The sequence below is a fragment of the Poecile atricapillus genome, chromosome 1 (genome assembly GCF_030490865.1).
Source record: "Poecile atricapillus isolate bPoeAtr1 chromosome 1, bPoeAtr1.hap1, whole genome shotgun sequence".
NCBI lineage: Eukaryota > Metazoa > Chordata > Aves > Passeriformes > Paridae > Poecile > Poecile atricapillus.
The window spans coordinates 13,532,134-13,560,081 of NC_081249.1; the positions used below are offsets into that span (position 1 = coordinate 13,532,134).

Consider the following 27,948-nt stretch of genomic DNA (forward strand, 5'->3'; position numbering starts at 1 on the left):
AGCACTTTCAGAAGTGCTACAAAACTAATGCAATAAAAACAAATTTTAAAATGTTTTTGGATTTCGTGTATACTAGGACCAAATCAGCAAAAGTGTTACCTGAAAGTTTTTTCTTCACTGTCAGAGCAAAATCTGGTATTTGGCTGGAAATGGCATTTCCCAAATACACATTGAAGTCTCAGAAATAACTACTGACACAACACTTCAAATTTGTACCACTGCACAAGATCTCTATGTATTTGTGTACCCAACCTATTTGAAATGCAAATGCACACCTCTGTTCAGGCAGCTAAATATGACATAAAAAGGGTTAAAAAATAAAATCACCCTGAAGCAAATCCTTGGTAAAGTGAGAAAGCTCACAATGAATCCGTCATTATTTTCATCCTGGCCAAGATCAAAATAATTTTCAACTTCCTTAGCTGTACATGATATTGCTTTCTCTTGTCATTCAACATCTCAGCATCACAGTTCAGTGACTGAGGAGCAGTTGGTATACACATCAGCACACAGTGTATTTGCACTTACACTCTTCACACTTGGCTCTCCAACGCTGCAGATGTTCCATGTATTCAGCAGTCTCAAAACCCCATTACTCATCATTCATGTCAGGAGTCAAAGCTTTCCATTAGAGGAGGTTTAACATTTTGGTGGCAGCAAAAGAACTCTGTATGTGATCTACCCTGCAGGCCCTCATCCTGATGTGACAGGATATAGAGCACAGTGTGAGAGCCTCACCCTGCCTGGAAAAGCCACTGGGAAATCAGGTTGATGCACAACTTTGGCAAAATTATGGCGCTGGTGTTCTTTAAATTGCAGATCAAGAGAGACACAATCTTCAGAATATCTGAATGTCTAAAAATGTCTTTGGGTGCTTAACCAGTTTCTCAGAAGCTTTTCCACATAGGTTTCATTAGACCAACAGTTGCTGTGCACTGAGAAAGGACTCTGCATGAAATTTCACCCTGGAGCTGGTCTCATCCAAACATTCTGCAGGAGCTTGCATTCTTTTTTATGCTCACCTTCACACCACCAGACTAGGTAAGGCTTAAGTTTATCCAAGTTCCTAGAATTCACAGTTACAGAAAGGAGGTGCCAAAGCACACAAGATGCAATCCTTGAAACAGACACATTTAAGAATGTGGATTAGTCAAGTACTTGGAGAGTCAGAGAGAACTACAGCTGACTCTTGCTTTTTAAATGGAAAAGCACTATTCAAAAATTAATATATTTACTCTCAACACCATGTGAGGTAGTAGTTTACAAATGGAAAAACTGAGTACAAGAATGTAGACATAAGGGAACACAATACAGTGCAAAATCAGGAACAAAATGCAAGCTGTTTCATCAAAGTCCAATCTGATGAGTGAAATTGTATTTACCTTTAGAAAGCCCTTAAAGATATTGAATAAAACCAAAACCAAGCTTTGAAAACACAGTACTTTGTACCAAAATATGTTAAGTAACATGACTTGCTAAATAGTATATAAAACAGCTAGAACTATGTATATTAGTACAAATGAAGCAGTGAAATCTAAATGGATTAAAGTATTAGCACCCTACAGTAAGTTTATTACATTACGTTTTATCCTGAGGCATGTGATTCAGAGTAGCTAAACAAAAGTGGTTTTACACCTATTTTCCTCATCCTATTCACAATTCCACCACCATTACTCTGCCCCCACCCCAAATAATTCCTTTCTCACAGCCTCTTCCCAATATTTTATATTTGCTCAAGATAATTTTGAAGTAGTTTACTCCTACTGTATAAAGAACTCCCAGGTCACCCCCACAGAGTTCCATGATGACAAAGTTATGTTCTGATTAATCACATTCTTTTCATAAATCCATACTAAAATAGGCCAAAACCAGTACTGCCAGTTCATATCCAGTTTACTTGTGGTTTTTCTTTGGGGATTTAAGAAAACATGTAGTAATATCAGAAATGACAAATTCAAGTCAGTCAATATTGCCATCCTAATTACAAAGTATAATACTTTAGAATCCTAAAATCAGAACCATAGAAACAAAGGAATAAAGTTTTTTGTTGGTAACAGTTGTCTAAACAAAACAAATTGTACAGAAAAGGTACTAGTCTTCCAAGAAGAGTTTGGTTGCTTGCTTTTAATTCTTGTACTAGAACAATCACTGCAGTCTTTTGTTACTCAAAAAAACTGTATGAATTAATGAAAATAAGCAATATTTTATTTCAATACCAGATTTATGGTTTGTGTGTTACACTGGGGCTGGTTTGACTGATATTAAACAGATATGTCTGAAACACAGAGTAACATAAATTAGACATGCCATGAGACATGTACAATTAATTTCTACTAAAACGTGGATAATGAAACCCACTTCTATGCCAATTCTTTTACACTTTTAATGGTGATAGTGACTAGTATTTTAGTAAGAGGGTAAAATTCAATAAAATGTACGAGGACAGCCATACAACTCAATGATACTGTTTGCACAGCTTCCAATTCCACTGTGAAAATACACCCCCTCCAAAATAGAAATAGGCACTTCATCTTTAAAAATGAAGCACTCTTTTGTTCTTCAGTCATCATCAACAGTTGGCTTGATTGTCACTCCTCTTCTGATCTGACCCCAACCAATTAAACTGAAAAAAAAAAAAAAAAGTTTTATATTACTTTTACTAGTAGTGAGAAATACCCTGTATAAGTCAACATCCTTCTGTCCTTCTTATGCCTTCAGTTCTCACATTTTGAATTTTCTACACTTGTCTCCCACCCAAAACATTCTACAAGAACTAAACCTGCTTAGTGGAAACATGGAATAGAGAAGGGTGAAGGACATTTGTAACCAGCTAAGGGTGTACTCCTGAAAAGAAGCTGAAAATCTGAAAATATTGTAACTTATGTTATACTGTTGGATGGTAAATCTATTCACAGCTTGATCTCTTTCATCTGTGTCTGAAATGCTGCATTGCTTTCAAAAAGAAATGAAAATTCAGTAAGAGTACAAACAGCTGTAACTCTCAATGAACAAGTAGCCTGTGATGGTAACTCAGCTCTCAGGTAAGTGCTACTATTTATATTCAGAAAAATGAAGGCCTTTATTATAGGCCACTATCGCCTCAGAAAAATATGCTTATAAAAAGAAATTCAGAATAGATCAATTTCCATAGTCAGCAGGTATTTCATATTATTAGTAAGACTGTGTTCAAAACCTTTCCAATTTCTGGTGAGAAACCACACATGCATCTCAATTTCCCTTGCTAAGCAGTAAAGCCTGTCTTGGGACACCAGAAAAGGAACTGAAGTTTATCAGAGCAGCACTTCCCACTTTTTAGTACCACACCCATAGCTCGTAACTTGACCATCTTTGAATTCACTGATCTTTGGAATCACTGGTGTATGCCATTTGCTGTTTAACCTCTCTCTATGCCTCTGTATATTTCCTTTCTATTTTATACCTTTTTTCAGTCTTGCTTTATGAACTTTCCTCTGTAATTTCAGTACTCCATTGTCTCAGGCTGCAAGTTCCTTTTCACAGTACCAACTGTACATTATCTTTACTCCAATTAGATTTTACTATGCTAGTTTTCCCAGTTTGTCTTCTTTCCCTTTCCTCAACTTTCAGTTTCCTTGCATTGTTTTTATCTTTTTAATGCAGCATAGGAGCTATCTTTTCAATAACTATCTTTAAAGCAGGTGGCCACTATTTGCCCATCTCATAATCCAGAGATAGGTGGTGGGCTTTTGGGCAAAATTTGGTCATGTTTTTTAACTGGGAAGGAATCTACAGCAGCAACAAAAGACACGTTACAATTTGCACAGGCTATCAGTCTACAGCTTAATAAAAGAAAAAAAAAAAAAAAAAAGCATAATTTCTAATATAGTTTCTCATCTTCCTTCTGCTTTACCTGACTTAATTTGGGTCCTGCCTTTTTTTTCCTCCTGTTCAAGACATGTTATCTTTTGCCTTGTGTTTTTTTTTCAGAGAATAATCTCTTCCCTAATTTGTCATCTTGCTTGCAGACAGCAAGCACTAAATTCCTGTCTATATTTTCTTGTCATCTGAAAAAGAAACATGCATCCATGGGTATTTAAAGCTTGGTTCCTTTTCCATACGGTACAGACTTCTTGTCAAAATGGCTGTGCTCTCTCATACTACAAGAGCTGTGCAGAGCCAACAAATCTAAATACTCTTATCTTCTTATCAATCTAGTCTTATGAAACATGTGACAGGTACAGTATGTGTAATCACCTAAAGAGTGGCATTGCGATAAAATGAATCATCAGCCAATTCTGTTCATCATTTTCAGCCTCCAGATGCTTTTGTGCAGTCAGATATTTTATATTTGTAATTTGAATGGGTCAATCCAGTTGATACTTTTTTCTTTCTTATGTGCTCGTAGTACATAAATCACACAAACACTTACCTATTTTAGTACAAAATCATATCCATGTATTTTTTTGTTAACAATTTAGCAACCTGGTACTCTACCAATTTCGCACCAACTTACCGCCAGTGTTTCTCAACTCTTCGACTCAGAGCAATTTTTTCTCCCACTTCTGTGCATACAGGGTTAGTTAGCACAATCTTTCCCAAATCAGCCTTTACAGCACTGACTCTCCCTCCAGTAGACAAGGATCCTATGTTTACCATTAGAACTTCATTCTTTGATAATTTTTGCACCTGCAGACAGACATACAAAACTCTGAAACATAAGCTTTAGTACTAAAAAACAAATAGCACAGAAAGTACCAAGTATCTTCTGTTACCTTCTTGCCACAAAAAAAGATACAGCTGAGAAATCCTATAAATATACACACACGAACTATGGGCAGCAGTGTCAGTAGATAAAAGTTTTATATGCAAAAGGACAAATATATAAATATGCTACACATGTAGTTCTGAGGTTCTTGGTATGATGCATGTTCTTGGGATTTATTTGCATTTTCTATAAACTATACTGATGATTTCATATAATGTATTATAAACAGTGACAGATATTGTTACAAAATGTGATGTTATACAGACTATTTACTAGGATGAAGTATTCTCATTTCCCTTATGCCTACATAAAAAAAATCAAAAATAATCTCACAGGATAAGAGAGCACTGAAGCACTTTACTCACTGTTACATGTAGCAGTTTAGATTTAAATGCTAACAGAGGAAATTATGATCTTTTAATTGATTTGTGTAAAACAGACTGTGTTACACAAGTTTGTGCTGTGCCTCAAGTTCAGGTTTTTTTCAGAGTATTTAAAAAATACTTAAAATTTAAAAAAATTCTTCAGTGAAAAAAACCTACAAAAAGCATGTCAGTAGGAAGTAGATCAGTACCACTGTAAAACTAATTGTTGCACAAACGAATAGGATGATAGCAAAAGAAAACAAGTACTAGCATGTTAGAAAAATACATAATATGACACATAAATACTTTATGCTGCTTTAAACTACTGTTATGAATTTCTACTCCTCAGAAAACCATTCTACAGCACTAAACAAGCAGATAAGTTTTGTGACAAGCTTGTATCAACACTGAGACAAAATTTCTACATATGATCAAAAAAATATATTCATTAATGAAAATTAGCACAGGAGCAAAATCAGGAAAAACAAAAGAAGGGGCACAGACCTTTGCAGCTTTCTTGTCTCCTTCAGTGCGTACACCTAAGAGTCGTCTTAGCAAGAAGTAGGAAATTTCTAGCTCTGTAAATATTTCTGGCAGTGCCCCAACTGCACCAAGAACTTGGCCCACCATGCGGTCAGCCCGGCACAAAGTGGGATCAATCTTAGTGCCAACACCTACAACACAACAAGGGAAGTTACAAAGAGTAACTGAAAGGTAGCTGTCATTTTCATGTGCTAATATATTTGATGATGATCTAAAAAAACAGAGAATGTACTGGGAATTGCTTATTACCCGGACAGTACTTTCAGAATGTCAGCAAGACTGTGAGCTCTGTCTGAACAGATGAAGAAATATTCTGCTGTTAAAGCTGGTACAATTAACAGTGCAAGCTGATTTGCCTTGGCTGGTGACATTCAGGAAAATTATTTAATTCCTAAATATCCATTTTTCACACCAACCCTTGTCTCTCTCTACATATATGAACCATCTAAAAATGCTCATGGTATTTTTGTTAATTAAACTGAAATTCATTGTTGAATGAAACCAAGTGTTTTCAATAAGCATGAAGAAATTAATCTTTTCTTAAGAGAATATTCTTACCTATAAGGCCTCCTGGAGCAGCATATTGTAGATCATTGTGCTCAGCAAAGAGTGAAACAATTTTGGAAAAGATTGGCTTGCACATGAGTTTGCCTTCACTGTCCTTGGACACAATACCAGGCCGCACCTCAATTTCCTGGCCCACCTAATGACAAAAGTGAAAAAGTGTTCAACTGGTTATTTCACAGGAACACAAAGCTGACTAGTCACAGATAAGATTTATATAACCCAACATCTACTTTTTATACAAGTCCTTGGTTCTGGGCTACTGTAGAACTTGTAGGATTTCTGTTGCACCATTTGCTGCAAATTGAACAATACTTACAGCAAATGTAACAACTGGTTTTCAATACAATTTGTAAAACTGCTTTAGCAAAGGATCTTTATCAGCAGTAATTTCAACAATTAAATTTCAGTAATTTTTAAACATGGTATTTAATTTAGGAATATTTCAGCACTCAGAAGAATTGAGTTAATTCAATCGGTGTAACTGATTGACGTCAATACACTGCAAACCAGAGAAAGTACAAGCTGTATAAATGTTCAAAGACATAGTTTGCTCTCCAGCAAGGCAACAGTTTAAAGTTTCTGTCTATTGCTGGCAAGCAAGCAAAACAAAAAAAATCAAAATATACAGAACACTTAAATGGGGAAGTGGGACCTGTAAGAACCTATTCAGACTTCCAATATGCTTTTAAAGTTCTATTGCTCTCCTCTTCCCCACAATAATTCAGCAAGTGGAAGTAGTAGAACAGGAAAAAAAATAGCTCCTTCCATTTTTGTGAGGAATTAAATCTGTTATAATTATTAGCAAAAATTAAGACTACAGTAATATATTTTAAAAAATTAAAAACAGTGCTTCTTGGTCTGGTATTTAAAAACTGTAAAGTGAAAATGAGGTACAGACAGAAAGGATAAGTGCCATGTAACTGTATTCACGTTAAAAAAAAAAAACAAACATCAATTGTATAGATACATTTTGTAGCAAGCATGGAAAAACTCTACTCATTGTCATTACAAATTTCAGTCAAGGAAGAGAAAGGGTTACCTTTAAAACACCCTTTAGAATACTCCCACCGGCAACACCTCCCTTAAGGTCATCAACTTCACAGCCAGGCTTGTTGACATCAAAAGATCTAATTACTGAAAAGATCATAACCAGGATTATATTTACTGTCAGATTTTGAAACAGTGTCTTTAGCAACTTAGACGACTTCTCTGTTCTTATGAAAGGATACACATATTTACAAATATTACAAAACCAGAACTATCAATATTTTATTCCAAATTTTTAGGCAGACAATTTTATTCTCAAAACCATTTGAACTGCTCATATATATAAATGTTTCATAAGACTTGTTCTACATAGCAGAAAGTAACTTAAAGATCTGAAAAAAAAAGCAATGATTAACCATTTTACAAAACCTCTTCAATATTCACAATGTTAATTGTGAATACCAGATCTTTGTTTTAATGTACTCATAGTTGGACACTGTAACATTGATGTAACATGGTCAATTTTTATGCATTTATGCAATGTAGGACTCCCTTGGATCATTTGATAAAGAAGGCAAGCAAATGAATTCCTTGTAGGAACTGCATTTCATAGTATGCTGGACAAGAATTGAAACTTTGACAATGATAACCAGGAAAAAGGAGATCAACACAAAAGATTTAACCCAGCTACCCAAAATATTTCCACGGAAATAATTTAGTTATCAAATTCATCAGTTTGCCAATATTTTGTTAAATCAAAACTAAATTCATAGCAACTAAAGAGATGTTTTTAAGATACAGACAAATTTCTCACTTCTATTGCATTTTAGTCATATGCCATATGTCATATGCCCAGAATATACACAAAACCAACAGCAATTACAATTGTTTATTGTGCACAACAATAAACAAACAATACAGATCTCAGAAGACATGCAAGTTTTAAAATAAGAGGGTCCTAAATACTCCTTTTAAACCCACCTCTGTTTAGGGCATTCAGCATGCACTATTCTAAGTATAAACACGTGCAGAAAATGTTTGGCCACAGACACCCAGGCCTGAACATTTACATACCAATGAGCCTTGGTTCAGAAGTGAAGTCTCGCAAAGGGACTGGGATTTTCTTCACTATGTACTCACAAACCACCTCAATGTTGTACTTCAGCTGTGCTGAGATTGGAATTATTGGAGCTCCTTCTGCAACTGTACCTAAAACAAAAGCAAGTTTAACATTAAGCCTTACTATGACCAAGTGTTCTGTCCTTGTTAAAAATATTAAAGAATTTTGTGGCATGTTCTATGCGTATTTCCCAAAGCAACATCAGAGCATCTATCCTCCCCTTCAACATTTTAGCCCACATCAGCCACACCTATTTTTTGAGGCATTTTGAAAATGTGCAAGATAATCTTAGTTTTAATATGTCTATATTCCCTGTGATAACTCCAGTTTTCAAACTCCAAATTTACAGATTGAGCCACTCTGACAGAGTTACAAACAGCTTCTGCAAGGCAACAATTATGAAAAAGAAAAACCCACTGGCAACGTCTGATGGTGACAATCTAGCTCTGCAGCTTGTCACATACCCCACCTACCACAGATAAACAGAGAAAACACTGAAAGCTCTAGGGAAAGATAAAACACTATGAAGGTGAGCAGACCTTTACAGAGTATGATAACACTGCTTAAACTGGATTTACACAGACAGATGAAAGAGCAATCTTTTGTCATTAGATAACAAAAATTAATATATTTTAAAAATTAATATATTTAAACCCACTTGTTAGGTGTCCCTAACAAGTACAGCTTCCTTCTCTCCTGCACTGCAGTAAAATCACAGCAAAAGCTCTACCAAAGCATTCCAGGAAGAAATCACAAATCCACTGAAAGCTACTACGTAAGAGCGATTGATATTAGCTTTACATCTAGAGCTCTAACCCAGTGCCATAACACTATTGCATGCAAGCAAGCTGAAACAGGAAAGAAGCACAACTCCCAGGGTCTAATTTTCATATTTACAGACCATGTACACCAGCACTGTCTAAGAGAAACTTTTCTATGAATAGACAGAAAACCACTGTGTCAATGTCTCAACACTGAATTTCTATCACTAACTGGATTTCTGCTCTTGAAAACTTACCTTGTACAAATGCAAGAATCTGTTCATACTGCTCTTTAGCCTGGCTCTCTTTCACCAAGTCAATCTTATTCTGTAGAATTAAAATGTGCTTCAGTTTCATGATTTCTATAGCAGCTAGATGTTCTGAGGTCTGAGGTTGAGGGCATGACTCGTTACCAGCTGAAAGAAGAGAAGTGACTGGAATTTAGAAACTATAAAGATAGACAAAATTCCTACAGTCAGGACATCTACTTCCATCTACTATCACTATGTAAAAAAGACAGTTTTCTCTCAGTAATCTACATGTGAAGCAACCACATCAACAAGCACCCATTCTCCCCTATAGCTGCTGGCTGTAGCCTCCACACAATGCAGGACAGATACGCGGCTGACAGAGAGGCTCCCCCATTCCACCTGCTCCCACTAGGAACATGCACCTAAAATATCCAAAGATACCAACACCTAACTTGGTTTACTCCATCCTTTAGCTCTTCAGATATCCCAGTGTTGACTGTAGCATAATCAACAAATTACCTTTCAAGAAATACCTTAACATTTTCTTATCAGTAAAGTCATAAAAATACCAAGATCCCCAAACTCTGTAATAATTCTATCAAGTATATGAATAGGGCAACCATCAGTATGGTTTAGACTTCAGCTAAGAAGCCAGCATTGGCTGATGTGCCATTATGGTGGTTAATCTTGCCTATCTCTAGAAAGTGTGATAGACCTGAAGTTTGGTCTATCACACTTTCTAGAGATAAACAGGCAGAAGAAATGATAGCTCATTGTTTATCTCAGACTTTAAATTACAATATCTGAAGCTGTTTCTAGCTTTTGTTGACATGTCCTATCATGGTAAGATAATTGCTGTGTATCACTACAGAACACTAGAATGCTCTACAGACAGAGAAAAAACAGTTTTACTCACTTTCTGTTGCTTGCAAATCAGAACAAAACTTGTCTGGATTAGATTAAAACTCCTCTACTTAATTTTTGCCTATATTTATCTGGGTTTACTGTTTATACTGTTTTTTGTGAACTCTACTGTTATGGCAAAGCCTACGTGCATATTTAAAGGCTGAACCTTCAGAGAAACTCAAAATGCAGCTAATTTGTTTCCATAAAGTGATAAAAATGTTGCAGTACTACACTATTACAAGGTTTTATATTACCTATCTTCTATCAGTGGGGCCAGCTACCAGACTAGTGAGTATGGATAGCTGTGTTTAAAGCAAACCAGCTTGTTAGAGTGCATTGCCATTGTAGCAGCACTTTAATCTCTTTAATAAATCTCAAAAGCATTCACTTGTTTAAATTGCTCACCATATCCCAGGAGGTTTTAAAGCCCATATAAAGTTGCTTCATGCTACTATAGAATGGGGCTATGCTTTTGGGTAGCAATTGTTACCTATCAACAGTAAAGCTGCATCCATTACTGCTGCACCGTTCAACATGGTAGCCATCAAAATATCGTGGCCAGGACAATCCACAAAAGAGACATGCCTGTTGTAGGAGAAGGTGAAAGAGAAATCCAAAAGCCCATTATCAACAACTCCTCTGACTGATTTATGTCAGTGATTAGGCAGACACAGAAGTTAAAAGTATCCTTAAAATAGTATTTTCAAAAAAGTTCTAAAAGAACACGAACACTACTGAACAGCTACTGAATACTTTTTCTGAGTTTTAAGATTTAATACCATATATCCACATTAAGTACCTCTTTAATATTTCACCAATTTACTCGTAAGTTAGAGTTAAATGCACCAGGATAAAAGCCTGGAATCAAACCAACTCATCACCACTAACCCAAAATGGGATTTCTCTTATCTCTTTTAAAAGGCATCTCCCATTTTTCAATTTTAGGAAAATATGCATCTTTAATTACATGATTATAACTGCACTTCAAAGATTTGTCTACAGACATGATGTTACATTTCCAACCTTACGATTTTATTGTGCAGACCAAGATACTTGATTCACTATATTCTTTCCTGAACCTATCTAGTGAAGAATCCTTGTTCTTAGTAGCAAGCCACCAAAAAGCAAGGGACTAATTTGGTGCTTTGCTGATGATAGAAATCTACTACAAGCAAATAACCAGTAGGATAGAGAATGCAAAGCTTTTAACCAGTTGTTTCACAATGGCTGCCTGAATAGAAGTTAATCTTAGTACAAGTGCTCTGCTGGGAATCTGAGAAAAGGAAAGACACACAGTTACAGCCCCACATGAATTTTATCACAAACACGAATTAAGAATCTTGTACAACAGTCTTCATGACTGCTCTCATTTGAGCAATCATTGTGCAGACCCATGTAACCACTGCATAAAGACTGTGCTATACTTTATCAGAAATCAAATAAGTAAACTCTTGGCCTCCAGTGAGAGACCTGATCTCATATGTCCTGCATCATCAGGCTTTTGTATATTCATTTTAAAAATTTTGAGAACTCTGCCCCTAGGAAGAAACTATTTAACAAAAGTCACCCTTCCGAAAGGGATTTTAGAGATGTGTTTGTGAGGTCCACATTAGTTCTCAATCTAGCTGGTTTAAAATGTACTTATATTAATAGCAGAAATATTTCACTTCAAAGTCCTGCAAGTAGCTGAGGACAGCAGACACAGCTGTGTCACAGCTGTAAGCATGAAGTGCTCATCATCAATGAATTCAGGACAGTTTAGACAATGCCTTAGCCCAGGGGTGCCCCATCTAAGAATGTGTAGTCTGCTAGAACCCATTCAGCTCACAGCTCAATCCTGTTTTCATACAAAGGGAAGTAAACACAATTTGTCCAGTAATTTAAAGTAGTTACCTGACTAGTTTAAAGTTCCCTTTGGTGCCAGGAATATCTGTTGGGAACTCATCTGGGGTGCTACTTCCACAGGATCGGTAACACTCTGGTCGAGAGCAGCTTGGGTCATCCAGCTTGTAAATCTGTGATGTTTTAAAATTGAAAAAATTACAACCCCCTCTAAAATATATTAGCAACATAGCTGCTACATTTACCGTGATGACTCACCTTTGCATTAGCATAACCCAGCTTGATTGTAATATTTCTTTCCAGTTCATTTTTAAATCTGACAGTATGAACTCCAGATATAGCTTTGACTACTGTCGACTTTCCATGGGCTACATGACCAATTGTACCTATGTTTTAAAAGGAAATATTTGTCAATAAAACACAGTTTAATTTTGTGCAATGTTCCACTACAATCAATACACAATTACCCCAAATTCCCAGCCAGTAAATCCAGAATCCCCATCAAAGGTACATATGGAATTTGTAATCATTTTTGTTTAAACAAACAAGACCTGAAATTGCACACCCAGTGGACAGATCTTTGCATTTAAATTGAATTAATGTCAATGCTTTATTTCAAGGTAAAACAAAGTTTGCTTTAGCAACTTTAGCAATTCCCCACACTATTCAATGGTGTTCCTGAAGTAAAATTGGTGCTTTTCAAGTCAAAAGGGCTTGACAAATCCCTAAAATTACTATGTAATTGTTTCTGTAAAAATTTTTTGAAAGTGTTACCACACAGGCACCACGTGCTACTGCATGCGCTCCAGAGTCACCTTAACACACCCCTCTTTTTTATAAGGATTTTTTTTTTTACCTATATTAATTGTTGCTTGTCTGCTGATGACTTCTGGTGAAAGAGGCGTCAACTTGGTAACATCCTGTATAAGGGAGATTTTAGAATTTATTCATCCTGCATACAGATGTTTAGAAAGTTAAAAATTTAGAAACTTGAAAATTAACTGATAGTTCTATTCAGCAAATCCAGGTAGATTACGTGCATTCCAGTCTTTTAAGTGTGTGAAATATTACCAAAAGTGAACCAAGTCCTGGTTGTGAATCAGTACAGGCTACAATTCAAAACCCTGACTGTAAATCAGTCTTGGCTGCAAAGTGTTAATGATGGGAGTAAAAAGAAACTTCAAAAGAAGCTTATAACAAAACACCCCAAGCCTTTACCTACCCCTGAACCTAAATTACACATAACAGGGAAATTCATTTTCACCAGTCTATATGATGAACAGCACTAACATTTTAAAAACAAAGCTTTGTCAATAAACAGTTGTTTAATTGGTGTAAGGCTCCACTACAGCCAATATGTAATTAGAACTAATACTTTTGAGTCAGTGAGTCCAGAGGTTTCATTAGCACCATGGCTTTTTATTCTTTTAATAGCTACTTTTTTCCTCAGATACTGTTATTGCTGCTTCAGGTACCAGACAAAAATTCTGCTGTCCTAAATAGTCTGTTGTGTGAACTTATTGGTAGCTACTGGCAAAACAAAAACCTCACAAATACACTCTACAGAGGTAAGGAAACAACTCTGAAAGAGTTGATTAGGTTTTTTTTAAAGCTGTTTGTCCAAATAATGGACAAATGTTGAAATCCACTGAAATGTTCCTCTATAAAGCTAATATCTACCTTGCAACAAATTCACATGGATTAGCCACTCAGTTCAAGCAAAGGTTCATGATGCCAGAGGAGTCCTCAGTGCAGGACAAAATTTAAGATACAAATAATACAAACATAAAATCACATATTGTTTATGCTGTTACATGAAGGTTCTGTGCAAAATGATCAAGCATCTGTGTAAAAACGTAAGCTCACTCATTCTGTTCTCAAGTACGACATGAAATAAAATGCTCACCTTCAATACAAATCAAGTTTTGAACACTTAAGACACACAATTACATGTATATTTCTCATACATCGAACTTAAAATGACTTCCCAGCAATGGGAATGCGACCTGCAGATGGCACCATGTGGCCAGGCGACCAGAACTTCAGCGTGATGCAATTCCTGCCACCAGAATTCTTCCTGGTGCACACAATCATGCACGCATGGAGTTTTTTCCTCAAGACTGCTATAAGGCTATTGTTCAGCAAGAAGCTCCACTCAGCTGTAAGCACTCAAGGGCCGGCAGAATAGGCCTTAAAGGTAATACCTGCTGACCTTCCAGCTAGCCTCTATATGTGCCTTTTCTGACTAGGGCATGCCATGGTCAACAATGACAGGAAGCAAAGAAACTATCTGAAATAACTGACACTCGCTGTAACACAAGGGAATTCCTGTGCTCAAGCCCGAGGAACATCAAACATTATTACTACAAAGACAAATAAGCTGTTCCAGTTTAAACATCGGGGACACAGCAACAGGACTTTTGACTATGTACATTATAATATACTTCAATTTGAAATATACATTACATATACACTTAGACTAGCATATAAACGTAATAAGTGAGGCAGCCCAGGCGAGATATTTAATAGGCAAGGCTGCCATAGCAGGAGACCACTGCAACTGGTTGCAATGGTAAGAAGAACTGGTATTCTGGTAGAGGTAGAACTGGCATATGTTAACAGTCAAGAAAATTTTCTTGGCAAACCAACAAAGACAGGGCTGGTAGCCAACCCCTCGAGCTTGTTGGAGAAACACAGTTCAAATTTATGGTTCTACTTCGAATGAGTCTTTAATACCACAGAACACGGCAAATCTTACACGAGGAAAACTGCATCCACCAGTGAGCCATTAAAGCCTCAGCCGCACCGGCGGGACACGGACCCACTGAGCCTCGCACTCATCGGGAGGAGAAGCGCCTCGCCCGGGCGCCCCACACCCACCACGACCGGCTGGACCTGCTCCCTGCGCCGCCGCTCTGCCCCGCGCCCGCGTCCCCCTGCCCCCAGCGTGCTGAGCTCAGCTCCCCGAGGCGTCACCGCCTCCTGCGCCCCCTCGGATCGCATCGGCGGCGGTGGGGCCCAGCAGAAGGCTCGGAGCCCCCTCGGGCCGCACCCCCCACCCCCTCGCCCACAACAGCCCGCCCGCACCCTCCGCTCCCAGGAAGCCCCCGCCGAGCCCCGGGAGCTCGATTTCGCTCCTGGGCGCTCCGCGGGCGGCGCTCACCAAGGTGCCGAGATCCTGCCGGCTGAGGTGCGGCTGCCCCAGAGTCACTCCCGCCTCGTCCCCCGCCATCTTGGCCCGAGTAGGAAGTGAGTAGTCCCGCGCGGCCGCCTGACCGCCGGCTTCTCCTCCCCTCGGCACCGCCGCTGCCGGCCCGCAGCCTCCGACACACAGCGCGGCACCGGCCGGCCCGGGAGACGGCACCGAGCTCAAGGAAAAACCGCGATCAGCGCCGGAGGGCTGCCGCCGGCCCCGCGGCGGGGCGGCCACGAGTCAGGCGCGCTTCCGGGCAGCCCTGTAAAGGACCCCCGGTCGCCCTCACGCCGGGTGATGCAACCGGGGCCTGCGGCGGGGCCGCGCAGCGCGCGCGGGCGGGGGAGCGTGCGCGTGCACGGGGCGGGAGCGCGTGCGGCGGGTAACGGGCGCGGGAGCGCGGGGAGAGCCCGGGGCGGGCGCGCGCAGCTCGGCCGGTGCCGGGAGCCCGCCAGGACGGACGGCCCGAGAAGCCCGCCACAGAGCGCCGGGAAGCCAGCACAGGCCGCGCTGGTGCCGTGCGGCGCGGGTGTGAAACAGCGCCGTGGCTGCGGCAGGGCACCGGGCTCGGTGAAAGACACACGGAAGGCGGGGGACTCGTGTGCTCAGGGTTGGTTGCTGTGAGGATTTATGTGGGGTGCGGAGGGGGTGCGATCCAGAAAGACAGCTGCGGGGAGGACTGAAGCACGATGTCCGTGTATGTACTGAAACGAGCACATCGGCCGCGGTGTCTGCTTGAAGATGAACGTGTCACTGTACATGTGTTATAACCTCTGCTGGCCATCGGCATGAGAATATTTTTCTAATTTCAACCTTTTTTCTTGCTACTGTCTCTTGTAGACTGGGCGCTTTTTGTTAGGGAGACCATGTGGATGTGAGAGCTGCCCCAACATAGGAACAACCTGAGTGTTCTGTACGAAACAGGTAAAAACCCCACCAAACACTTGCTATTTCCAGAGTTGGGTATGACATAATTGCGTTAAAAATTGAGTAAAATCCCTAATCCAGTGATGAGAGCCAGTTTAGAGGTTCGCCGAGAGTAAAGGTCAAACTCCCAATCCTTCCCTGTGGGGGAATCAAACTGACTTCTTCATGGGAACTTCTTAAAGGCATAGAGAATGTTGCTGATAGGATTTCCTCCGTGGTCAGGGAAACAGGTTTCAATGCAGGTAACCAGTTATCTCAAATATGTGTGTATTGTGCCAACAACAGCGGCTTTGTCTGTTAGAAAACACGTTTTTTTCTCAGACTTTGCCTGGCTTTGCAGGTCAAAAAAAAGCAGGTTTGGGGCAGACAACCCCGTGATTGAAATAATGATGATGGAAATCTGTGTGAAACTGGTATGCCTGGTTTAACAATGGTTGTAACCTCCCACTTTCCCAAATGCTACTATTTCCATGCTTTCCTGATACAAGAGCTAGGAGTGAGTTCTGCTCACTTTTTACCTAGAGCAAATACATTGCCAGTGGTCTTGATCTGAAGAAATTAACAGAAACACATTTAAGAAACTTACCAGTATCTATGATGGTGTTGCCAGTGACAAAATGTATTTTTTTTGGCAACCCAATCACGTACATTGATCTGGAAAATAAATGTTCATATCTAATCTTTTATCAGACCACATGGTGTTTTCAATTTTGTGTTAAATATCTCACTTCTGGGAAAAACAACTGAGATATATAAGGTGTAGTGGGAATATGATGCAATACTTGGTTGTAGTTGCCTCCATGTTCATGCATGTATAATTCCTCTTTTATGAAAATGAACAGAGAATACTGGACTTTGTAGTTACTTAGCTGTTTAAATTATGCAATAAATACAGTACAGTATAAAAGCATATAAATAGTTTTTGCCACATTTGAAACAGACTTTAAAAATCACTTAATCCTTGCCAAACTCTCTGTCAGGAATATGAAAAAAATACACAAACTGTTGTTTCTATTTTAACAATGAGATTGTACATTTTACATATCCGGAGGTGCTCTTGCTATTTTGATTCACATATTTAGAAATGTCTGTAGTACAGAGAAAACCCAAAAAAGTCTAAAGTCTGCAAATGTCTAATTATTGTAGGATCGTAGGGTGGTTTAGGTTGGAAGATCTCAAAGATCTTCAAAAGATCTCAAAGATCATTGAATTCAAATCTTCCTGCTGTGGGCAGAAACACCTTCCCCCAGACCAGGTTGCTCAGAGCCCCATCCAGCCTGGCCTTGAACACTTCCAGGGATGGGGCATCCACAGCTTCTCTGAGCAGCCTGTGCCAGGGCCTCACTGCCCTCCCACTAAAGAATTTCTTCCTAGTACCTAATTTAACCTGCCCTCTTTCAGTTTAAAGCCTTTCGCCCTTGTTTGGTTACTACATGCCCGTGTGAAAAGTTCATTTTCTAGCCTTCTTTTGGGCTCCCTTTAAGCACTGAAAGCTTCTGTAAGGTTTCCTCAGTCTTCTCTTGTCCAGGCTGAACAATCCCAACTAAAATGAAACTAAAATTTCTAGGAGTTGATATTATATCGTATGTCGATATACGTGTATTGTACATGTATGTATGAATAAATAAAGTTTAAAAATATTAGAACTAAATTTTAGCTAGTGTATTAATATAGCTCAAAAACTATATCCAGAATTTTATTCATTGCAATAGTCTCATTTAAGCTAGTGGTAACTACTTAGCCACTGACTTTGTACATATGCCTAAATCAGAGGGGTCAACCCAAATCTCAGTTTAAATTAATATTCAGTAGGGTAATGTTGGTACTAATGGTCATTGTCAGAGGCCTAAATTTAATTATTTAATTTTATTTAGGAGACTAGAACTGAAGCATTATTAACATATTTTGATTTTTTTGGTAGAAGCAAATTGTTCAATGTGAAGGAGAAGGGGATGGGAGGAGGTTTTTGTGCTTTGAAATGTTGAGCTGTTTTAAATGTCAAAGCTGTTGTGGTTTTATTTTGTGGCTAGGTTTGAGGTCCCCTTCTGTGACAGTGTGTAGGAGACCTGAAGATCATCTTGTGCCTCAGCTTGCCACAAACTGCAGACAGCAAAATGACAGACAGGTAAAACATAAAAGTCTTGCTTAGCTTTTTCCACCCTTGCTGACCTACAAAAGTCAAAAGTCTGAGGAGTGCAGAAGGATGCATGAAGTTTTGGTTGTGTCATTTCTGTATATTAGAAACTTAATTTCTACTCATTTTTCTTCCTTGAATTATTAGATATGGGTATACACATTCTTGCTGCAGCAGGAGATGTACCTTATGCGAAAGGGTGGGAATGTCTTTCCTTTGAGACATAGGGGGCTGGAACACCTGCTCTCTTGGCAGGGTCAGTCTGTAAAGGCCAGTTTTTTCACCATAAGCGCACAAATAACAGGTTATAAAACAGTCACTGGGGAGATGGGGCAAATTTACTGCATGGGTGAATGAGATGGAATACTAAGGAGTTGCGAAGCCAGAGGTCTGGCCATTGGGATGAAAGAGTGAATGGGAGGTTGATTGTAGTAGAGGGAGCTGTAGGTGGGCAGTTGAACAGAGTGGGAATAGCATTGGGAAGTCTTTGTGAAGCACCACATGGAATAGCTAGTTCATTATGTGGAGCTGTGGAAAGTGGGAAAGACATTCAGCTTGGGGGTGGCAGCTATAGAGAATGTAACTTGTTTTATAAATCAAGAATGGGGAGGGGGTGGTAATGAGAGATTGAAAATAGGCTGTGAAGGGGATGGGAACAGCAGTAAACAGGGAGAGGATGGCCTGCTATTTAAAGCAATAAGTGACATAGAAGGGTAGCAAATGGTTTGGGGGTGGTAGTGGCAAACCAAAGGTCCGCGTAGGTTAGTTCATCTCTCACAATAAAATCAGAGTTTGCCAGGCAAAAGCAAAATAGCGAAAGCAAAGGGGTGATGTTTGTACTAAGGCAGAGCCCTGCTCACCCCGCTCAGGGATGTGCTCCCTGTGTGCAGTTTGTTCGCTGCTCAAGGGCTGCCGGCCCTGGCCCCTGGGGCTCTGTTCTCCCGGTTCCCACGCCAGCTGGCAAGGCGGAAAGCAGGGAGCTGGGATCAGCCCGCAGCACCTGCGGCTGGCCCGTGTCCGGGAAGGAGCTCAGCTGGCACCGAGCAGGGGTTGCTGTAGCCCGGGGCAGGATGCAGCGCTACACCGGGCAGCTGCCAGAGAAAACTTGAGAGCTGCCGCAGCCTCGGAGAAATTGGCCGCAGTCTGGAGGCAGCGGGGTGGGAGAGAGCAGCGCAACATCGACCCTCCGAAAGCGGACGCGTGTGGATGCGCGTCCTTGCGGGCCGGACGCAGATGATGCTTCTCGGTGTCACTTTCTCCAGCCGTGCTTCTCGGGGCGTGCCGGGGCCCCGGGGTCCGGCTGAGCCCGCGCGGGGCGGGGGCTGGCGAGCGGGGCCGGCCCGGGGCGGTGCCGGTGCCGGAGCTGTTCCTCGCCCCGGGCCCGCCCGCGCGGCCGCAGGTGCGGCGGAAGTGACGGCCGGCGCGGTGCTGCCGGGGGAACATGGCGCCCGCGGCCGCGCGGGGCAGCGCGGAAGGTAAACAAGCGTGAGGGCGGCGGGGACCCCGGGGGCGAGGCCGGGCCGGGCCGGGAGCGCCGGTGCCCGGGCGGCGCGGCGGGGGCGGCTCCCACCTCCCCCCGAGCGCGGACGGCGGGGAGGAGGGAGCCCAGGATCCCCCCTTCTTCCTCCGCCTCCTTCTCCTCCTCCTCCCGGCTTCGCCTCAGCCATTGCCCCTCTCCGCAGCCCCCCGGCGCCTCCCTCCGCCGCCCCCGGCTGTATGGTACACGGAGCCAGGGCCCCTCTCCGCCGCTCCAGCGGGAGGAGCCGCGTCCTCAGCGCCGCCGCTGCCGAGAGGTGGGTGAAGGATCCCCCGGGCCCTCCCGCCGCCGCCCGCCCCATCGAGGGCGCCCTCCTGGCCCTCAGGGACCCTCCTCTCCGGGCTGGGGGGCGGCGGGCCGGCTGCCCGCGGGCGGCAGGCGGGGAGCAGGCGGGCTGGAGCGGGGATCGGGCACGGCCGCGCCGGGCGGGGGCAGCGAATGCCCGGCGGGTCCGGGTCGGCCGCAGCCCCGCTGGGCCCCTCGGGTTCCCGAGGCCGCACGTCGCGGATCCCGGGCCTGCCGGCCCCGCTTGCCGGGGAGCTCGGCCCGTGGGCTCCGCTCACAGCGGAGCGGGGCTGAGCGTGCGAGCAGACAGGGTGAAGTAGGTCATCTGAGTTCCTGCCCCGAAAATGGCCACTTCTCCCCTCACCTCCTCGATCGCAGCTGATCGTGAAAAAGGTATCCGTGATCTGAACGAGTAGAGCTACCCAGGGTTGGTACTAGAGCTTTGACCTATTTGGTGAATACTGGAACATCACTTAAAAATGTAAAGTTCTTGCCTTTTTATTGTTTGGGGTTTGGGGTTTTTTTCCTCCCATTTAGAACAGGAATAGGAGAATCATAAAGCTATTAGTGGATAAAAGGACAAAATTACTAAAGTCTGGCTTCCTGTGGACTTGTTATATAAACTTGCCTGTAGAATAACCCAGCACTTGCACCACCATTGCCCCAGTTCACATTCAGATCCCCTGAGCATACCACCATGCACCAACACACTTCCTGTCTTTTCCCTGCTGTCACCTAGTAAACGTGTGTAATTTCTACCACATGTCCTATAAACTTTCCCACTGACACTCATCTCCTTTCACTTTCCTTAATTATACCCTGTGTCTGGTTTGGATCTACACATGTGTTGATTTGCCTTTCAGCAATCAGAGCACAGCAGATAACTATTGAGCTCACACTGGAGACACCAGACCTTTTTCATTCATCTAGCTGCCAGTATGAGGGAAAATTAAATATGTTTGAGGATTTCTGTGTTTCTGACAAGCGAGTTTGACATTTGGCAGTGAGGTCAAAACCTGTGTGTCTTGAGCAAAGATCACAGTAAATGTTATTTTTCAGAAGGTGCTAGGAGTACTTACTAAGTTATCAATAAACATACAGATAACAAAAAGACAAATGGAGGGGGTAGTTTAGCAATCTTAATTTAGATTTAAAATATTTTTACTAATATACTTTAAATACTGCTTGTAGCTCATTTCCATCTTATGCTAGAAATTTGTGATAAGTTAAAATAGGATTTTTTTTTGTCGCTAACAGTTAGCTTGTTACTTTTCTGTATAAAATACACTATAATTTTCTTAATAAGTCTTCACAGTGAGAGAATCATACTTCATTCATACCTTTTTCTTACATTTGAGAAGATGAATAATTCTATAAGACACAAATAAATATATATATATATATATATATATACACACATATATCTGTGAGGACTGATATTCAGCATAGAGCAGTCCTGTCCACTTTGAGAGCAGTGGCAAATCTTTAATTTTCAACACTCATCATTTAACTTTTAGGTATTAGTAATAGAAGTATTTCCAGTTAAAGACAGTTCTCATTTTTGTGGATGTATCAGCTGTTTTATACAGGTCACACATTCTGACATCAGTAAATGCAATTGGAAGAGTGTTAGGCTGAACTTGCTTTGTGGTTGGGAGCAGGTTTTTTTGTGCAGGTGTTGTGATGCAGTGACCTTTCAGACAGATGGTTCAAGCTATCTTAGTGTCTGTGAAGAACAGTTACAGGTTCTGGCACACTTAGAATAGAAAAACCTGGGCTGAGGCACAATCCATGCTGAGTTTTAGTAGATTTGGTTGTAACTAGATCTGATGCTTCTGACACAGCCATAATGACTGTAATGATGAAAAGTACCACTGCTGCTAGGATCTGATTAAGATTGCTCATAGCAGCAGGGGCAGAGATTGTCAGGGGAGCTGTCCTAGTCAGCTCTGTGCCCCTAAGAAATGGAGTGTGGGCAACTTTCAAGAGTAGCCAATTTTTAATTTCTGGAGTTTTGGCAGTCTTGTTCCTCTGATTGGTGGTGATTGGTAAGCTCCTAACTTCTCCCTTCTCAAGTAATCCAGTGCTTTTGGAATTCTCAAGATGGATTGGGTGAAGTCTTCAGCATGAGCATATCAATGTGTTTAAGATAAATTGTTTCCCAAATTTAATTTACTAATTACAAAGGATTTTAGATAAAAGACATGGAAATAGGATATATTTCTTTGTTCTCTATTTTTGCAATTGTTGTAGCAATGGAAAGTGTTGATAGCCACTGGTTGTTGATCTATACCACATGACACCACTCCTTCTGTTGCTGTTAGTGGGGGATTATGATGAAAAATGGTGGACAAAATTTAATGGTTTTAGTTTTAAACCATGTAAATAAAGGTTTAATTTGGTGGATAAATTATTTATACTGTGTATGTTGTAACTGCATTCTTACTCAATACAGTACACTGCATTCAGCAGCCCAGCTTTCAGCCATGTGTGCAGTTGTGAATGTTTGGTGGTAGTGTGTTCAAATACTTGTATTGTATTTTCATACGTGTGTATAACATTTGACTATGGAGAAATGTCCTCTTCCTGCAGAAAAGCATGTTAAAAAAACTAGGGTCAAAGAATTCTGCTCTAGGCAGCCTTTACTGTGCACCTCACCAAATAAAGCATGCATAATGGCTTTGAAATTTACATTTAAATGAATGCATTTGGTGGATGGAAGAGATTATTGCATTTTAAGCTCTATTTTATGGTTCTGTGTGTCTGGTGAAGTATCTTTATGGTGTAACTCATAGATAATAGTGTTTTATTATGTGAAAACTTGTTCAGCTTGACAACAAAAGTGATTTTGTAGAATATCTATGGGATGGGTAAAATGAACAAGTACTCCATAATCAGTAAACAAAACAAATCTTGCTGGTTCTGTCTCAGCATCCTAAATGAGTTACTAAGGAACAGCAGTAAAGGAAAGCAGAAATTTTCCTTTGAGCTGCTGTGCTAGACTTGGCATTGTCAATACCTTCCTAGAACAATACATTTGTCCCTAGAAAATGCCTATAAGCTTATTACATAAAGACACATATTTGAAGGGGCCTTTTTTAGGTAGTACTGCTTTTGGAGAGATTTTTAAATCCAGGAGGGCATGATTCAAAAGCCAGTATTCTGTAACTTGCTTCTCAATAACCAGTGCATTTAGACTCCATTTCTTCTGCTTGTGACTAAGAGCCTCAGACACCCTGAGGAAAGAAGGTTCTCCTTGTTTAGCAAGAAAAAGCAGTCTGGAGTAGGGTTTTCAGACTTTTATTACAGCTGCAGAGTAAAGCTGAGAAATCAGTGTTCCAAGTAAGTGGTTTTACAGTCACAGCACTGTAGAATCTAATGCATTATGTGCTAAAAGAGATAAAAATGTAAGGAACAGCGAATAAGGTTAAATGTATTTCTCTTATGGATTTTCAGCAGTCTTACTTCCTGTGCTGCATTACCCTGATCAGCTCTAATATGTGCAGAACAATAACGAATGTCAATGCACGTTGCTCCCCACCTCGCCTTCATTGTTTATACATAGGATTTTTTTTGTTTCAGTTTTCCTATAGACCACTGCAGGCTCCATGTCTTCTTTTGGATTAAGTGTGCTGCTGTGATTTGCATGCATGAAGAAAACCTAACTGAATTTTCCATTTTTATTGAAAATATGAAAAAAAAATCGTTATGTATTGTCCTCTGGGAAATAACTGCAGCATTTGAATAGCGCTTAGAATTACATCAAAGATTGCAAGTGTGTGTGGGAGGAATGGTATAGCTATGCTTTAGAAAAATTACTTGGTTTGAGTGTATTTTGTATTGCTTTTTTAAATGTTTGAACTACCACATTGTTATTTGCTTTTGACGGAGGATGTTAGCTTTAGAAATGAAGATTTTTACCAGTTAAGCATAATATGCATTTAATTATCTACTTTCCCAGTTTTTGTACTATTTTAACCCTTTTGTGTATTTGCACTGGCAATACATTTTTTTGTTTTAAAGAAATATTTATCTGCTGATAATGTATGTGGCTTTATGCCAAGAAAAGGATATTTACTCCTTTTATTTAATGCAGGAAAACAAGTAGTCCTTTTGCTTTTCACTCATAGAATTCTGAAGCTTCTTTAGATGGCGTAAGAAGAGGTCTTACTGGTTTTGTGCCTACTCAAGTAATCCATTAAATGCTTGCTGTTGTTTAGTAGAAAAAATATGTTGATGTTGAAAGCTGTAGATTTACTAAAAGTAAAATCAGCAGGAATGTGAAAAGGATTAAGTGATTTAAACACCCACATTTTTAAAACGTTCAGAAATAATAATTTCCAAGTGTTGACCCCTTTGTTACTATTATGGAAATTTGTGGCTGACTCAGAGCTTTAAATATTTTTTATGGAATAGCCAGTTGTAGGGAGATATAATAATTGGAACCCTAAAGGCTGTTCCCAGGTGCATTTTATTTCTCAATATTTCAGTGGTTGCTGCCTTGATAGATTTAAAATTCAAAGGATAATAACGTATACATGACATTTTGTGTGTCCGTGTATTTATCTTACTGCTATTTATTCAGAATTAAAGGAAGGTCGCAAAAAAATCCCCACATCTTTGCAGTGTGTGCAAAAGCAACATGATCAGGGATTCACAGACTAGTTAAGGTTGTAAGGAACCTCTGGAGGTCATCTGGGCCACCTGCAGGGTTACCTAGAGCCAGTTGCCCAGGACTCTCTGATCCTGGTTTGGTTGGGGGTTTTTCATTTGTGTTTGTTTGGTTTGGGTTTGGGGTTTTTGTTTGGTTGTGTTGTGTACTATTTACTTGTTTTGATCCTTAAAAGCAGCATTGGAGGTGCATCTACCATGTCTCTCTGCTTAACTTCACTTCCAGCATTTCCTTTTTGCTCCTCTGAGGGTGATGAAAGAGGCCTTCCTTTTAGGGCCATCTTGTGTACAAGTTAATTCATCTCCTTTTGTTTGTAGAGTACCCATAATGTCATTACCTTTCTCAGGGTAAGGGCAGAGATCCTACTGTGTGTTTGGAGCTTGCTGCTGTGGTTTTTCAGTGTTGTTCAGGTACATAGTGATGCACATACTCTTTTGAAGAAATTCCTTCAGTAGGATTACCTGTGTGATGGGAGATCCCATTATTTCCAGATGAATATATACTGCTTCTGTGTTTTGGGGAGTGTTGCTTCGTTTTTCACTTTTTCTTCCCTTATACATTGTTGTGTTATTCTGTTCTCATTCTCGGATTTGCAAATTCCAACTGTCCTTTCCCATTTTTAACCCTGATGATGGAACTGACACTGAGCCAAGTCTTAGTTGGTCTCCTAAAGCGCTGTAACTTGCACAGTTGTACTGTGTGAGAGTCCTGGTAACCAGGGAACTTCTTGGCTGATTTCAGACAGCAGTGATAGTTGTTTTAAGTCTCTGTGTGTTTTATGAAAATGAGTGGCCCATTTAAAGGCAAGCGATCGTTAAATCTCTTGAACAGGAAGGACTGAAGTATGAGCTCAGCTATTATTAAACATCAGAGAGATGGGGATGGGAGAACAGGAGTTACAAGTGCTCTGATGAAAGAAGGGATAAGCTAATATTGGTGCTTACCTTTTTATTTGATACCAGAAATTCAGTTAGAAAAAATCCTGTAAAGTCAGGCTTTATGCTTCCTCTTCAGTTGGTTGCTTCTATTTGAGTGGTGAGAAGTAGTGAAGTGGTTCTTTCCTCGTCTGCTTTTTTGTAAGAATTGGCAACAACTAAGAAAAATGTCTGATGGTAATTTTTCTTTCTGGTAGGCATTTGATGTTGAGGAATAAGAGACTCGCAATACGTGGTTCCAGAGCAATTTGCATGTTTCTCTTTGTCTTTAGTGACATTGAAGGAAAAATGCTATCATGGATATTGGTGAGAAAGTGATTGTATTGTTATCTTTGTTCTTTTGCTCCTGCTCTTACTTTGAGGAATTTGAATTCTGTGAGAAGGCCTTAATTGTAATGAACACTCCCAGCACTGACTTTATTGTGCACAGAGCCCATCATCAGACTTCAACAGTGAGTGATGCTAATTCCATGAGGTGTGGTTACAAACACCCACTCATCAGTTTAGTTTTGCACAGACAAAGGGTATCTCCAGTTTGGTTTTCCAGGATGTGTGCCGAGGAGTGAAGGAGAGGAGATGATTAGCCATTGATGAGTCTAATAAAATGCATTTCTGTTACAATGGCAGCAGCCAGAATGTGGTGCTTGAGGAAGTGGGATAAGTGGTAACTGCTTTCTGAGGCTCTGAAACACATTGCCAGCCTAGAGTCACTTCTGAGGCCATATACTTGTGTGGAGTTTATGACCTTGAGAATCTGCAGGTTTTTCTAATCTTGTTGACATTTTTTAGCTTTTCCTGTGGATTATCAGTACCAAAACATTATTAGCTTTATTTGTTATAGAAAATGCAAAGTTAAATGCAACAAATATCTGAAGGAAAGTTGAAGTGTAATTTAAGGTGGGATGAAGTGGAACAAAAGTAGCTGAACCAATTCTAATAGTAAATGAATGCCAAATAGGGAAGTTGTTGCTCTTTCTCTCTCTTCCTGTGCAAATATGTGTCCTGCCCTCTGCATCAGGTTGGTTCTTGTGCCGAACCCCACAGTGTCAAGTCAGAAGTTGGCTCATTGGAAAGCAGAAAGATTTCTAGTTTTGAGGTTCTGTGTGTGCTGGGTAGTGGGGGTGGTCATGTTTGCATTATGTGTCTTTCTCATATTTGTCCCTCCCTGCACTTAGTTTATTTTTCGGTTGTGTTTATGAATTGAATTGACTTTCTGGAGAAGCAAAATGAACCCCAGCTCTAAGTAGGCAGCAGGAGCTCAAGTCCCAGAATGTGACAGAGGAGAATGCTGTGTGCTATGGTCCTTTGATAAATTGTTAATTGGTTCAAGCTGTGTTGTACAACTTCACCCTACCTAAACCCAAGGATATTGAGCAACATTTTGAGAAATTTACGGATTTTGATTGCTGAATTGACTTTGGCAGGGCAGGATCCTGCTACTCTTAGATTTTTTTTTTGTTTATTTGCAGTTTAATTATAGCTTGCATATAAGTAACACTATATCTGCAAATGCTTAATGAGAAATTAAGCGTCACTAAACCCACTATACAGAATATTAATTTGTGTGACCTATTATCAGTGCTTCTTGTTGCCCTGGTATTTTGCATTTCATAGATCTCATAACTTAATCACTATAGTAAGAAGTGGGGGGAACATGATGGGACTGTGTTTTTACAGGAGAAGTGAAGCACACAATCTCAAATAATAGCTCTGAAAATGTTAATTTTCCTATGAATAACTTTTTAGTAAATTGATTTAGATTTTAAAACATAATACATTTTTTTGTTTTTTTAGATCATACAATGTACAGATCTACTGAAGCTTGTTTCTGAAGTTAAGGAAGTTTGGCTTCCTTTTTGAGACCTCTGATATTCAAGAGTGGGTGTTTTATTGCTCCCCTGAGATAAATTCTTTAGAAAGATTGATGGGGGAGAGGAAAAAAAACCATGACAACCTTTTTAGTTCATTATATGACCATGAATTAACTTGGAGTAAGGAATCATTTTGGCAGTATTGCATAGTTATTTTTGTTCATTACCCTGTCTTTAAAATGAGAATATTTGGTTTGGGGAGAAATATAAGTCCTAATCAAAGCAATCTCAGTTAGGATTTATCTGGTCAAGAAGGGCTTGTAATATGTTATTAGACATTCTGATTTGGTTTTATTTTTATTTATTTT

The 27,948-nt window shown here is 40.3% G+C and overlaps 2 protein-coding genes across 16 annotated transcripts in view; one reads left to right on the top strand and one right to left on the bottom strand.

The window, feature by feature from the left end:
- Positions 1-1,875: 1,875 nt before the first annotated feature.
- Positions 1,876-15,441, bottom strand: EIF2S3 (eukaryotic translation initiation factor 2 subunit gamma). Its single transcript, XM_058837264.1, has 12 exons — positions 15,250-15,441; positions 12,943-13,006; positions 12,345-12,472; positions 12,138-12,259; positions 10,735-10,829; positions 9,345-9,503; positions 8,281-8,415; positions 7,259-7,353; positions 6,211-6,355; positions 5,614-5,783; positions 4,493-4,665; positions 1,876-2,623 (listed from the first exon to the last, which is right to left on the bottom strand). The coding sequence occupies exons 1-12, from the start codon at positions 15,316-15,318 to the stop codon at positions 2,560-2,562; spliced, it is 1,419 nt and encodes a 472-aa protein (XP_058693247.1). The 5' UTR covers positions 15,319-15,441; the 3' UTR covers positions 1,876-2,559.
- A 116-nt stretch (positions 15,442-15,557) lies between these two features.
- The window catches only part of KLHL15 (kelch like family member 15), a 30,361-nt gene continuing 17,970 nt past the window's right edge, over positions 15,558-27,948 (top strand). For 6 of the 15 annotated variants that reach the window (XR_009277499.1, XM_058837222.1, XM_058837232.1 and 3 more), the window contains exons 1-3: positions 15,700-15,889; positions 16,120-16,203; positions 18,237-18,331. The gene's annotated coding sequence lies outside the window, so the exon portion shown is untranslated. The other 9 variants (XM_058837178.1, XM_058837186.1, XM_058837146.1 and 6 more) reach the window with 9 other exon arrangements.

Coding starts and splice junctions, on each gene's coding strand:
- EIF2S3 (XM_058837264.1), bottom strand. CDS start 15,318: ATGGCGGGGGACGAGGCGGGAGTGACTCTGGGGCAGCCGCACCTCAGC. Junction 8,416..9,344: donor GATTCTTGCATTTGTACAAG/GTAAGTTTTCAA, acceptor CTTTTGTTTTAG/GTACAGTTGCAGAAGGAGCT. Junction 5,784..6,210: donor TGCTCCAGGAGGCCTTATAG/GTAAGAATATTC, acceptor GTTGTGTTGTAG/GTGTTGGCACTAAGATTGAT.